Source organism: Crocuta crocuta, unplaced genomic scaffold, assembly GCF_008692635.1.
Source record: "Crocuta crocuta isolate KB4526 unplaced genomic scaffold, BGI_CrCroc_1.0 scaffold68, whole genome shotgun sequence".
NCBI classification, from domain to species: Eukaryota; Metazoa; Chordata; class Mammalia; order Carnivora; family Hyaenidae; genus Crocuta; species Crocuta crocuta.
The window spans coordinates 29,837-44,405 of record NW_027532426.1 but is presented as its reverse complement, the minus strand read 5'-3'; the positions used below and the strand labels follow the sequence as shown (position 1 = coordinate 44,405).

General features: G+C 48.6%; 1 protein-coding gene across 1 annotated transcript in view; it reads right to left on the bottom strand.

Moving 5' to 3' along the window:
- Positions 1-5,504: 5,504 nt before the first annotated feature.
- AARSD1 (alanyl-tRNA synthetase domain containing 1) overlaps positions 5,505-14,569 on the bottom strand; it is a 9,297-nt gene continuing 232 nt past the window's right edge. The window contains exons 2-12 of the mRNA XM_077779283.1: positions 14,350-14,481; positions 12,191-12,350; positions 11,228-11,285; positions 10,654-10,810; positions 10,442-10,558; positions 10,088-10,218; positions 9,468-9,534; positions 9,234-9,325; positions 8,715-8,769; positions 7,624-7,718; positions 5,505-5,730 (exon numbers count right to left, since the gene is read on the bottom strand). Coding sequence (XP_077635409.1) covers positions 5,595-5,730; positions 7,624-7,718; positions 8,715-8,769; positions 9,234-9,325; positions 9,468-9,534; positions 10,088-10,218; positions 10,442-10,558; positions 10,654-10,810; positions 11,228-11,285; positions 12,191-12,350; positions 14,350-14,481 — 1,200 coding nt within the window. The 3' untranslated portion in view covers positions 5,505-5,594. The remainder of the gene's footprint in view (positions 5,731-7,623; positions 7,719-8,714; positions 8,770-9,233; positions 9,326-9,467; positions 9,535-10,087; positions 10,219-10,441; positions 10,559-10,653; positions 10,811-11,227; positions 11,286-12,190; positions 12,351-14,349; positions 14,482-14,569) is intronic.

Here is a 14,569-nt window from a genome sequence, read left to right as displayed (position 1 = left end):
AAGTTGTGATCTTCTAAAGTATATTCGTAGACGTAGAGGGGCCACACAGCACAGTGGGTGGGCAGATGGAGACAGGCTGCTGGTCCTTTACTCCTTGAGTGACCTCAGGCGAGCTCCGTACTCTCCGTGCCTCTGTGTCCTCACCTGTAAAATGGGGATCACAATAGGATCTATCCCCTCGGGCTGTTACGAGAATTGAGTGAGTTGATATTTACAAAGTGCTTCGAACCACGTCTGGCAGAACTAGGTAAGTACTGGTTCAATACCGATCAATAACTAAACAATACCAAACAAGAGAAAATAAAAAGTGTGTAGTGGCACTGAAATCTGCTTTTCCATTGGAATTGCAATCCACAGAGGTTTTTTTATCAAGAGGGCTGTCCCCGTGCTCATGAAGCCTTCAACAGTGATGTCTTTGTCACCCTCTTTCTGCTTAGGGTGCAACACAGGATTTATCTTCTGCTAATGGGGAGAAAGGTAGCCTCTTGGGGTGAGAAAAAAATGGCCCAGCAGTGATGGGGAGAGGCCCATGCGGGTGAAGAGCAAAACGAGCTTCATGTCTGTCTAATTTTTTGCCTCCTTGTAACGGTCAGGTGAAAGGCATCCAAAATACATAGGGCTCAGCAATGAATCTAGCAGCCTCTTCAAAACCTTGGTTATCTTCTGGGGCTAAGGGACAATTTGCAGCTCTAGAATTTCTTTTCAACTTATTTTTATTTGTTAAAATTTATTATTATTATTATTATTATTTTAGTCAGAGGAGGGGGGAGAGTGTGCATGCATACATGAGCAGGGGAGAGGGACAGAGGGAAAGGGAGAGAGAATCTTAAGCAGGCTCCATGTTCAATGTGCAGCCAGACATGGGGCTCGATCCCACGACCCTGGGATCATGACCTGAGCCGAAACCAGGAGTCTGATGCTCAACTGACTGCCACCCAGGAGCCCCACAGCTCCAGAATTTCTATAAAGGGCCCAAAGATGGCTATCTGGTTGGAAGGGAAACAAGGAGAGTTGTCAAAACAAACTGGTTTTGTTTGTGTGTTCGGCACCCTGCTTTGTCTGAGACATGACGCATGGATCCTGGAGATCATGAGGGGCCTACCTTCTCCCCGGGCCTCCCTGGTCACTGCCCTGACCCTCCCCTGCTCCCCTCTCCCGCATTATTCTTTTACTCTGCCCTGTTCTTTTCCTCTGTGACTTAACAGAGTGTATAATTTTACATGTATTTGCTTGTCTCTTTCCTGTCTGTCTCCTCCATGGCTGTAAATGCCGTAAGCACAGTGACCACATCTGTTATTTACCAGTGCGGCCCAGTTCTTACATCAGTGTCCAGCACACACATTGCCTTCTCAGTAAGTATCTGTGGAATAAATGGACAAACAAATTCTGTGGTTGTTTATTATACGCACAAGTTACCAACAACAAAAGCAAGTTAGATGCTATGAAAGGAAAAGGGAGGGATTTCTCACAGAAAAAAATGTTGGTTCCTCCCTCGTTTCTGAAAAACGTGGCTTTGAGGTTGGTATCTGAGGGCTAACGGGGATATTGACCAGCAAGCCTTGACTGCAGGTTGCTTCTGCAGGGAGTTTATGAAAGGGCAAAAGAGAGACAAGTCTGTCCCTACGAGAGCCTCTTTGCTCTGGACATGGGCCCCGTTCTTGTTCCTTAAAGTTGAAAGTCTGGCTCTCTGCCGACTGTAGTCTGCACAGAAGGTGCAGACCTTTCTGGAAAAAGGAGGAAATTTCTCCGTCACTCTTTCCCGAATAGCCTTGGTTGCCCTCCATCGAAGGTGCTTTAGTCACAGTTTGGATCTAATTCAGGAAAAGAACGGGAGACACAAGCTTTCTGCAAGAGAGTTTTTCATTAGGGCATGTTAAGCTGTCTGTTTTCCCTGGGAGGCCCAGGACTTTAAGTTCTTATTCAGGAAAAGACCTGGCATTCTGGCACAGCTTGGCTGACTCACTGGTTTCCACTCAGGACATTTAGGCATGATGTCTTCCTGAATTCAGTCGGCCTCTTGCTCTGCGTCCATCTCTTATCTGACATCTTTTATTTCCTGGACTAACATCTGACCCCAGTACCTATACGAGCACCTGCAGGCACATGGGAGACCCTGGGCTTGGTGTGAGCCATGGGATCTATGCCTTCAGCAATTCATGGGGACTTGAATCATAAAACTGAAGAGCAAGGAGCCCCTTCACACGATTGCTATGCTGTAAAAGTGGGTTACTGCAATGTTCCTGACTATATATATGTGTGTGTATGTATACATAAAACTCTATCACATTTTGTGCTGATTCATAAAATACCTATTGTTTTGCTTGTGCTCATTTAATGTTACTCTAATAAATTATTAAATTTATTTTTAATGAATTTTAATGAATAAATGACTTAATTCATTCTGCTTTGTTTTGGGGTGAACCTCACAAAAGACAATCGGCCCTGTATTTTCCTAATTATTTCAGGAAGTTCCTTGTTTCTTAGGACGCTGTGTTCACATCCCTATTTTCAAGTCAAGAAGCTGAAGCTCAGGGAGAGACTCAGCAGGGAAACTGTCCTGGGTTGTGACTGTGGTTCTGGTGTGATGTGTGGAGCTCCTCCTTCACCCTCACGGGTGTCTGAGTTTTGGTAATAAATGATATGGTTACTCTAGGTCTTTGTGAGCAGAACGCACATAAGAGACAGCAGGCAAGGCTGTCCTCCAGTCCCCTGCACTGTCTCACACCCTGATGAAGCAGAAGCAGAGGACGAAGGGAGATCACACACACACACAGACACACAGATACACACACACACACATATACACACACACACACAAGAAAATGAATTCAGGGGCGCCTGGGGGGCTCAGTCGGTTAAGCGTCCGACTTCGGCTCAGGTCATGATCTTGCAGTTCGTGGGTTCGAGCCCCGTGTCGGGCTCTGTGCTGACAGCCAGCTCCGAGCCTGGAGCCTGCTTCAGATTTTGTGTCTCCCTCTCTCTCTGACCCTCCCCTGCTCACGCTGTCTCTGTCTCTCTCAGAAATAAGCAAACGAACAAACAAATAAATAAAATCCACCCTCTGTAGATGCACAAGAGGGTACGTAAGAAATTGGTGGTTGTCTCTGGTGAGAGAAATTGGGTGAGTCGGGAAGGGTTGGAGGAAGATTTTAAAAATATATTTAAAAATTCTCGATGATGCCTTCCATACCCCAAGGCAGCCTACTGATGCAGAATCAATGCCTAACTTTCCCTTGGAAATTCAAACTCCCCTTCCTTCTAGCCACCCCCCTGCAGCCCAGCTCTAACCCACCGCCTGACTCTGGCTCAAGTCCTCGGACTCAACTCCTGTCCTTAACGAGTAGGCTGCCTCGTAACTTCCAATCTTACCAGAAAAGCCATTTCAGCTTCATTCTCTTTGGGAGAAGACCAATTGGATCCTGTCATTCTCTCCTTATGGCGTCTTGACATGAGGGGAAAACGATTCCCCACCAGAACTATATTGACCTAGGAGCCCGTTGACTAACAGTCAATTCTCAATTTGCAGGTAAAGAGGAACAGGATGTTTCGGCAATCAAAAAGTACGTGTTCTTAGGTCATCTCGGGGAACACACAAAATTGTTCACCCACTTACCATTAAATATGCTACTTTCACAACACCCCAGAGGATTAAGTACTGCCATCACCGCAACTTCCCAGCTGACCAAACTGAAGGTTGAAAAAGCAAAAACACTTTCCCAAGGCAAATAAGTGACAGAACCCAGAATTTTTTTCCAGTTGTATTTTTTTAATATTTATTTATTTGGGGGAGAGAGCAAGTGAGGAAGAGGCAGAGAAAGGTGACGGAGGATCTGAAGCAGGTTCTGCACTGACAGGCTGACAGCAGCAAGCCCAGTGTGGGAGCTCACAAACTGTGAGATCATGACCTGAGCTGAAGTCAGATGTTCAACTGACTGAGCCACCCAGGTGCCATCAGTTGTATTCTTAAACGGTGGAATAAAACGTCATGGAATAAAACATAAATGTAGGCTATAATGAATAACTGTAAAGCCAACAACTATTTACCTTCCACCCAAATCAGGAAAACACCACACTGCAGGCATCCCAGGAATCCCCCTCCCGCCCACATCTGGGGTCCCTTCTCCATCCTGCTCCACTCCCTTCCCCCAGAGGTAAATGCTGTCCTTTTAAAATTACCCACTTCCCTAGGGTACCTGGGTGCCTCAGTCAGCTAAGTGTACAACTTGGGCTCAGGTTATGATCTCATAGCTCGTGGGTTCAAGTCACACATCAGGCTCTGTGCTGATAGCTCCGAGCCTGGCGCCTGCTTCAGATTCTGTGTCTCCCTCTCTCTCTCTGCCCCTCCCCTGCTCACACTCTCTCTCCCTCAAAAATAAATAAAACATTAATTTAAAAAATGAATGAATCACCTCCTTGCTTTTTTTTCTAGTTTTATCACCCATGGGTGCCCAAAGCCAGGATGCCTGGCTCAGATCTATGAAAGTCCAGTGTCTTTGTTCTTAACCTCGAGATACTTCCTCTTGTCCTATCAGTTGCTGAAAGATTGGTTTAAATCCTCCACCAAATATGGATTTGTCTGTTTCTTCTTTTAGCTGTCAATTTCCACTTTACGTATTTTGAGGCTGTTATTAGATGCAAATTGAGAACTATTTTGTCTTTTACATATCCCTCTTGATCTCTAACAGTGATTCTGAAAGTCTCAATAACATGACCCCAGGGGCACTCTTGATTTCAACTCAGGTCATGATCTCGATGTTCGTGGGATCGAGTCCCACGCTGGGCTTTGTGCTGACCAGTGAGGAACCTGCTTGGGATTCTCTCAAAATCAATAAACATTAACTAATAATAATGGGGCACAAGCTCTCTTTGGGTTAGTCTTCTGGGATACTTTTTTCCATCCCTTTTCTGTCTGAGTAACACACTTAGAGAATCTTTCTACTATATTTGTGTGGCACTTGACCTATTTGCAAAGTCTGATATCTTTTAGTTCTAAAACACAGGACTAGGAAAATCAGGGGAAAAAGAAAACGAGATCTGAATGCCTGGCTCGCCCTCCCCTTAGGCAGCCGCATTTCCACAGGAAGCAAGGTTGCAGGTGCGTGTAGAGAAATGCGGACACTGCATCAACGTAATGCCCCCTCGTGGACGTGATGCCTGACGGGGGCGACATCAGAAAGCTGTTTTGTTGTGGGTTTTTTTTTTACTGTTTATTTTTTATTTCTGAGAGAGAGAGAGACAGCGTGAGCAGAGGAGAGTCAGAGAGAGGGAGATACAGAATCCAAAGCAGGCTCCAGGCTCTGAGCTAGCTGTCAGCACAGAGCCCAAGGCGGGGCTCAAACCCACGAACCGTGAGATCATGACCTGAGTCGAAGTCGGATGCTTAACCGACTAAGCCACCCAGGCACCCCTACATCAGAAAGCTGTTTATTCACAAACACACATCACACGAACACACCAGAGAATACTGTATAAATCAGTCATGTGCGTGTGGTACCACAACCATGTCAAGCCAAGCTATTTTATTGTCCAACAGACTCTGTAGTCACAGAAGGCCAGTTCTCAACAGCAGGAGCCCCAGGGAGGCGGCCGGGTCCTCACTCCTCAGCACTCTGGGTGCTGATGTAGTCCTGGAGGAGCGCCCGTGCCTCTGCCCGCCGGCTCATCTTGGTGCCCTTGCCCTGGAAGCGGCCTTTCTTCCCAGCTCCTTTGCCTTCCAGCACCTCGGCCACCCTGGGGAGCAGAGAGACAGTCAGGCAGAAAGTCTTCAAGGGAAAGGCCACAGGGAAAAAAAAAAGGGAAGTTCGGAGTCCTTCCCCACACTCAGGGAAGAGTGGGAAGTAAGGAAGAGTATATGGCTTCTAGAAAACCTTCTTAAAATTACCTGTACATATGCACAGATATATGGACCATGTTTATTCTAAGAGTGAGTAATTTGGGGGACAAAAAATGAAATACTACTTGTTGTTCTACATATTAAAAAAAAAAAGAAGTGTGAATAACTGGAAACAACAGAAGAGTCTAGAAATGGGAGGCTAGATAAATCATGGCAACCTCCAGGGAGCAGCAGGAATGTCCACTAGGGGTAAGGGGCTGCAGACAGAAACGCCTGTAGGGGGCAGCAGTGAAGCACACTGGGGGTGAGTGCGAAAAGGGGGAGGGGCAGGGGGGGCACTGTGGATAGAGGGACAAGCCTGTCCCATCTGAAGCAGGAAGTCACCACCCAGTTCCTAGCAGCTATTGCCATGTGGGCACGTGGGCCCACTGTTGCCAGAGCGTGCCTTTATTTTCCTTTTTTGAGAAAAGCTAGAACTCTACATTTTTATGTATACATCTCCTAATTTTATTTTTTTTATTTAAACAAAATTTTTTTAGTGTTTATTTATTTTTGAGAGAGAGAGACAGAGTACGAGCAAGGGAGGGGCAGAGAGAGAGACACACACACAGAATCCAAAGCAGGATCCAGGCTCTGAGATGTCAGCATAGGGCCCAACATGGGGCTTGAACTCACAAACCGTGAGATCATGACCTGAGCTGAAGTCAAACGCTAACCTAACCGACTGAGCCACCCAGGCGCCCCTACATCTCCTAATTTTAAAATGTTAACTACTAACTGAAATTTTAAAATAGGAGTGCCTGAGTGGCTCAGTCAGTTAAGCGGCTGACTCTTGCTCTCAGCTCAAGTATTGACCTCAGGGTTGTGAGTTCATGGCCTGCACTGGGCTCCACGCTGGGTGTGGAGCCTACTTAAGAAAAAAGATAAAATAAAAAACTTAAAACAGTACCCAGTCCAAACCAATCAGCAGCCCACATCTGGCTGCCTGTCCAGAACCTCTGCCTTAAATTCTTATGTTTTCCTTTGAACACATTTTCATCAGAGCCAATCAGGACTTTGAAAACCCCAAACACCAGAAAGAATATGGGACACTCTATATCTAATATAGGGGCACCTGGGTGGCTCAGCTGGTTAAGTGTCCTAGACTCTTGATTTTGGCTCAGGTCACGATCTCATGGTTGGTGAGATCAAGCCCCAAGTCCAGCTCTGCACTTAACTGCACAGAGCCTGATTGGGATTATCTCTCTCTGCTTCCCCCTGGCTCAAGGGCACACACATGCGTGCTCTCTCTCAAAATAAACTTTTTTTATATTAAAAAATAATGAATATATAGGTAACGAAGGTAAAGAAAGTTCTAATTTTCCCATAACAATTACATCAATGCTGATTTTTACTTTATCTTAAAACCCTTTTTCCTCTGAAAGAGTTGGTCTGTGTCTCTGCTTTGCTGGTGACGTAAGCACCTGCTTTATCGGCTGAGTGATAATCCAGCACCTGAATTCATGTGTCATTTCTGTTATCTCAAGTTCTAAAAGAAAAAAACAAAGCAGAGGAAATTTGGAGCGAAAAAGACCTAGGTCTGAGCCTCAGTTCTACTGACTGTGAGATACCAGATGCATAATGTGTCGTCCCTCATCTGTAAAATTAGGAATGACTGCAGTGACAATTATTCCTGCTTGGCCCACCTCCCATGCCTGTGACACGCATCAAAATGCAATCACAGATGTGGTGGCCCTTTTTGTGGGTTTAGGGTGCGATCAGCAGGTTAGTGCAGACAGTGCACAGATTACCTGGGGCCCAGGGTCTCCACGGCTTCCGCTGGCCCCGCCAGTAAGAAGAGCCCAGCACCTTTCTCATCACCCACAGTTAAGAACAGGAGGGTCTCCTAGAAGGTAAGATAAAGAGAGAAGTCCTGACACCTGAGGAAGTAGGGTCGCTCCCCCTAAGCGCTGCCCTCTCCTCACTCTCAAGGTCACTTTTACCCTTAAACCATGAGTGATGTTCCTGGTGAGTGATGATGCAGCACCTATGCTCTGGCCCACCAGGGCCAAGAAACGTTTTGAGAATGACTATAGGAGCTTAGGTGAAACATTAAGAAAAAGCAGCAGGCTGCTGACCATGGCCAGGCACTAAACGCCTTTTGTGATCTGACTCCCATCAAACTTTGCAGCGTGCCCACCGCTTTCCCTCACACAGCCCGCACCTGCCACTGCGTAAAGCTGCCCAGCCCCCTCTGCCTGGCCGCCTGTGCTTCCGTGTCTGATGACCACTAGGCAGTCCTCCCGGCCCCTCCCCTGGGATCTCCCCACTCTTTCAGGCAACATGTCGCTCCGCCTCCAGCATTCACCACCCTAAAGTAGAAATGCTGACATCCACATTTGCCTCCCAGACTAGAAAGTGAGCTCCTTCAGAGTCAGTACACTCTGCACAGGATTATAAAGAGACAAATACACTGTTTGGCCCAGGGCAGGTACTCCAAAAAAGTGTCTTTTGAAATAAATGCAAAAGAGAGACCTGGAAATCATGAAGTTGCAGACTACCAGGATGGGCGGGGGCACTGGAGGCAGAGGCGAAGGAAAATGGAAGGGATGGCCTTCAAAGGGTCTAGCCAGCCCACTGCTTCTAAAACCAGCCCCCTGGCACATATAAATGGGGGTGGCTTAGAAGAGTTCCAGCTCTGATAAAAGGAACTCAGAAGCTGGTAAATGTCGCAGCCCGAGAGGTCACTATCACAGGTCTCACAGCTAGTGCTGAATGAAAGCCCAATACTGAATGAATTCCCTACTCTTCATACATTCATTGGGGAGAGACTTCAACTAACCTAATGCCCCTCACTTAGGTCTCTACCCAGGGGGGAGAGAGAATCTCACGCTCCTCTTACCTCCGACCCAAGCTCATTGGCAATGATATTCATGAACTCAGAATCCCCCTCCTTCCTAAAACAAAGTACAAAGGCGTGAGATCCAGCTTGGAGAGGGAGCTGAGAATCTGCAGGAAGCCCCCCTCTTCCTCATAAGGCTGGCCTTGCGGTGGGCTGTCTGTGCGAAGTCCCAGATTCTCTCAGCAAAGACAGAGAGTACTGGCTGAGAGCCAGGAATAAGTCCTTGGCAGTTTATACCATGCTTTGCATATGTTTATGTCTCCCTTCAATAAGATCAGTCAGGTAAGGAGACATCTGTTAGATGGTGAAGAAGGTGAGGAAAGGCGGTAATGAAAGTTACAGTGCTACTACAAAGATACTCTTCTAGAACCCAGGAAGTCTGGAAAGTAACACAAGTAACACATCCCCCAGGGTCTGCTCAGCCTTGAGAAAGCAGCGAGTGGCCCGCCTCCCACCAGGCACTGCACAAGGGGGAGAGGCTGAGCCCCAAGGCCAGCACCCCCACTCCCTGTCTCTCACCTATGTAATGTGACCACACCTCCCCAGTCCGGGCTGTTCCGCAGGCTGTGGGCAACATGCACGGCCAGATCTCTGAGCAGATTCAGGTTGTTCTAAAATGGATACCGTCACTCAACAGGCAGAAGGAGTAACAGGGGAGCTCGCCATCTCCCCCCCACCTCACTCCCCCTCACCCCTCGCTCTGAGGAACCACACATCTGGGTAGGCCTCTCCATCCTCTATGGAATAAGTCACCTTCTGCAAGAGCTTGACCGAGTTCTGTAGCTTCTTCACTGCTTCCGTGTGATCCTCTGCTCCACACCTGCAGGAGAAAGGTGCGTGGTCACCTGCCCAGCGTCCCAAACTGCTTTTGGGATAGGGTGTGTACCCATGATGCCCCCCCCTTTTTTTTTTAAATTTTTTTTAATGTTTTATTTATTTTCGAGAGAGAGACAGTATGAGCAGTGGAGGGTCAGAGAAAGAGGGAGACACAGAATCCAAAATAGGCTCCAGGCTCTGAGCTAGCTGTCAGCACAGAGCCTGACGTGGGGCTCGAACCCATGAACCGTGAGATCATGACCTGAGCTGTAGTCGGACACTTAACCGACTGAGCCACCCAGGCGTCCCCTATGATGCCCTCCAGTTGGGGCCCAAGGGACATTCCAAGGAGGCCTCCTAGAGCAACTGAGGAAGAAGACATAAAGGAATACATCATTTTACATGGGTCGGACTTACTGTCCAAAGTGCTTTATCGCTTATGAGTGCATCTTACTCCCCACCCGCCCCGGGATAAAGAGAGGACTGTCTACCTTACAGGCAGGAGAGCTAAGCTTGGGGTGGCCAGGACCTGAGACAGGGGGCAGCAGTGGGCATACTTAAGCAGAGTGGTCAGTGCTTTTTCAGTTCCATGGCTTCTCTCCATCCACTTCAGCACCCGGTTCCCAGCCAGAAACGCCAGGTTGGTTTTGTTCTTTTTCCCCTTCTCGGTGCCCAGAATTTTAATGACCTACATGAGGCGATGGAGGAACACAAGCCCATGCGTAAACCACAGTGGCTGCCAGACCCGAGAGCGGGAGATCCCTAGACCGGTGCCCCTGCAGGGAGGCACTGAAGGAGGGACTCCAGGCGGGCCCCCTCAGCTGTCCCCCGTGATCCCGCTCAGCCCGCTCGGGATCCCCGCTTCCCGAACACCCTCTCTCCCAGCCACTCAAGAGCCCATCTTTACCCACCTGAAGGTCACTGAGGTTGCTCACATGGGTCCCACAGCACATGTTGGAATCAACGCCCTCGATGGTAACAACTCGAACAGGCCCAGCATGGTCATCCGGCAAACCCCGGCCCCTCACCTGGAACACAGCGGAGGGAGAAGGGCTGTCTGAATTTTGATGACGGGCCCTCGGAGGGCCATTCTGCAGATGCTGCCCCCGTGGCTCTTGCTCACCTGCTCCACCTCAGGGTCATCCAGGCTCAGCTCTCGCACAGTCACGGGCAGCCGGCCTCTGATTTTTTCATTGACGCTCTGCTCAATGGCAGCCAGCTGCTCTGCGGTCACAGAGGGGCTGTCCAGCTCAATCACGCTCCGGAGTCGCCCTAGCTCCCTGCAGAGGAAGTGCGGCAGTCACAGGATGCTGATGAGGACAGTAAGAATATAAGAAAGTCTACAAAGAGCGTTCACGTAAATGATCTGATGTAATCCTCACAAAAACCCTCCAAGGTGTAGACTGTCGTTTCCTTTTTACGGGTGAGGGATAGGAAGGAATGTGATCAAGATCATGCAGCCAGAATTCACCCCCTGGGTCTCTGGGCTCCCAACCCCACGTTCCTTCCTTCTTGCATCTTCATGCTTCCCCGACACACACAAGGTCACCCACCGCTCCACGCTAAGGGGAACAGGTGAACACAGCAGATTCTGAATCCTATCCTTTCTTTTAGCCTCCTACCCCGGTCCATTACTGGGAGAGGAGCTGGTAGCCGGGGACCTGTGACATATGGTTAGTCTTATGTCCTCTGCTCACCATGATGTGGTCTTCAACCCAAACAGATGGTCAGCAACTGCTGTGATGAGATGCTGCCCTGAGTGGAGAGAGCAAGAGACAGGAAGAGTGAGAAGTGCAGCCTGCCACATGCCCCTGAGATCACCACAGAGATTCTCCCCGTGGGGGACCTGCCGGGTACTGGCTCATACTCTTGTCACAGATTTTATTGAAAATCCTCACAAGAACCCTACAAAAAGTTTTGTGATGCCATTTCACACATGACCTACATCAGGGGTCTGAGGGAAGGACAATGAGAGCTGGGACCAGGATGACTGCATTAACAATGGAAGGAAGTGATGTTCAGAGGATCAACTGATGGGACTCAGTGGTTGGCTCTCCCCGAAGAGGTGTCTGCACAGACTTTCAGGATTTTTCTTTAATTTTTTTTTTAACGTTTTATTTATTTCTGAGAGAGAGAGAGAGAGTGTGAACAGGGGAGGGTCAGAGAGAGAGGGAGACACAGAATCCAAAACAGGCTCCAGGCTCTGAGCTGGCTGTCAGCACAGAGCCCGAAGCGGGGCTCGAACCCAAGAACCGTGAGATCATGACCTAAGCTGAAGTCGGACACTTAACCGACTGAGCCACCCAGGCGCCCCAGACTTTCAGGATTTGAGCAACCAGGTGGATGCTCACAGAAGACCAAGTCAGGGGGAGGAGATGCCTTTTTAAGTCCGTTTGGAACGTGGTGAACTTAAAAAGCCTAGGAGATATCCAGGTAAGGATAAAAAGTGGGAGGGCGATAATACCGTTACTCTAATACTTTAACTGTTCACGTTGTTTTTATAACATTTATCATATGGTGTCTGAATCGGAGCAGCTTCTGATTATGTCTGTCCTTTCCAAAAGGTTAACCCCAAGAGAACCCAAAGATGCCTCAATCATCACGGCATCCCCTTCACGGCAATGGCCCCTCCCACAGGTGTCCCAGGCCGCCCCACCCACCTGAATGCTGCTGCATGTGGTCAAACCTTCGCTCCCAGTCCACCCGGACCTGGACCTCGGTCCCAGGGGCCAGGGCTGTCTGGGTGAAATGATCAGCCTGGGCCCCCTGGCGGGTCACTCGCAACACAGAGATGTCATTGATCGTACCGTGGTCATCGGGCTGGGGAAAGAAGTAAAGCTAATCAGGGGTGGGAGACAGAGCTCACCTAAACTCCTGGATACAAAGACCCTCTAGGGAAAGTATGTAAGAAATGCATCCAGAATTTGGGATTCCCTAAGGGACAAGAGGCATTGTCAAGTGAGGGGTCCACTTTGTTCCGTGAGGGGCCTCTGTTCTCTTCACTCTGAAGGCCCATATATTTTGTTCTGCAGAAGAGAATAGCAGACTTAAAACACAAGTTGTAGGGGCGCCTGGGTGGCTCAGTCGGTTAAGTGTCCGACTTCGGCTCAGGTCATGATCTTGCAGGTAAGTCTGAGCCCCGCGTCGGGCTCTGTGTTGACAGCTCAGAGCATGGAGCCTCCGTCAGATTCTATGTCTCCCCCCCTCTCTGCCCTTCCCATGCTCATGCTCTGTCTCTCAATGACAAATAAAAAAGTTAAAAATTAAAAAAAAAAAAGAGGTTGTAACTACAACCACACAGATTTTAGTAAAACCCAAAGAAACTTAACCATCGCTCTCACTGCCTTAATTTAGATTATCTTCCTACAGTTTCTAAACCGGTTTGATTTTCCTCCTGCCCTCCACTCCTTCCTCCACGCTATTACTAGAATTAGCTTCAAAAAATATTTACTCGTTTTAAGAACACCTGGCTGGCTCAGTCAGTGGAGCATGCGACTCTTGATCTCCAGGTCGTGAGTTCGAGCCCCATGGTGGGTGTAGAGATTACTTAAAAAAAATAATAAAGAACAAAAACATTCATTCACTGAAAAAATATCTCGTGCCACCTGCTGACAAGATCTTGCCATGACCCAAGAAAACAACGAAAACACAAAGCCCCTCATGGAACTTAAGGGTCTGGAAAAGAATACAGACACACACACAAAGGTCACTGTTGTATGATCTACAACATGCCGTCATGTAAAAAAGTACTCTGTTCTAGAAGAGTTCACAGGAAAGAGACCTACCAGACTCAAGGAATTAGGGGAAAAATGTACAAGATGAGTCCCTCTATAGTCACCTGAGGTAACAGGTGTTCTTTCAGCAGACAATCCCTGTAATAACGATGCTGAGATGAAATTGAACTTTCTCACTCTCAAGTGTACTGACCATGATCTCTCGTGTCACTTCCTTGCCTAAGTACTTCCACGGTTTGCCACCGCTTCTTGAATGAAGTCCACACACCTTAGCACATGCTTCAAGTTCCTCTGAACTGGCCCCAACTGACCTTTCCAAGGTCATCTCCAGCCTGTCATCAATACACACCATAGGCTCCAACTATAGTAGACCATTTGCCTTTAACTAGACTCGTCAGATTCCTTCGGGCTTCCCTACCTTCGTCTGTGCTATCACCCCTGCTGGAAAAGCCTCTCCCATAATCCCCACGTTTCTGCTGTTATCTTCCCTTCTCCAGTTCACGTCGGACCTTGTCCCTACCCCATCACAGCATGGATGAGTCTGTCTTCCCTTGTGCTCCCTCAGGGGAATCTTCTCCAGGCCCTATCAAACACCCTAAACTAATTCTTGATTCCTTTGACTTGTTTTCTCGCTGCTTGGAATACTTGCCCCTTTCCCACCAGCACCATTAGGTAACTGCATGGCTTACCCCCTCCCTTCACTTAGGTCTGTACTGAAATTTACTCCCCCCCACTTAGAACATTCCATGACTGTCTTTCCCTAATTTTTAGAGCACTTCCCATACCAAGCATTCTATTTTACCTATTCACCATTTTGTCTGTCTTCTCCGATAAATATTCTCTGTATGGAGACACTGTCTTGTTCACCCCTTATCCTCAGAACCTGGAATAAGTACCCAGCACATGTCACGGCCCGATAAGTACGTGCTGAGAAGTATTTGTTGAATGAACAAACGAGCTGAATTGAGCTAACTTCCACCTGCATGCGTCACGGCTGGGGCAGAGGGGCAGGAGGGCATGTCCTGAGCAGAAAGGCACTGAGGGGTGTCCTGGGAGCGGGTCGGGGTTTGGCGCGGGCCCGGTACCTGTCCCCCGCCCTCGGGGAAAAGCAGCGTGTCTTCCAGCACCACATGGAAACCACTCAGCACTTCCTTCTTGCCGTTGCTTCCTTCGGTCTGCAGCTCGGCGGGACGGCAGGAGACCACGGTGGTGGTGAACTGCACAGAGAGGGACACAGAATAAGCCGGAGCCCGGCCCTCAGGACACGGGGACGGAGCCTCTCCCGGCAGCCCCTGCACGCGGCTC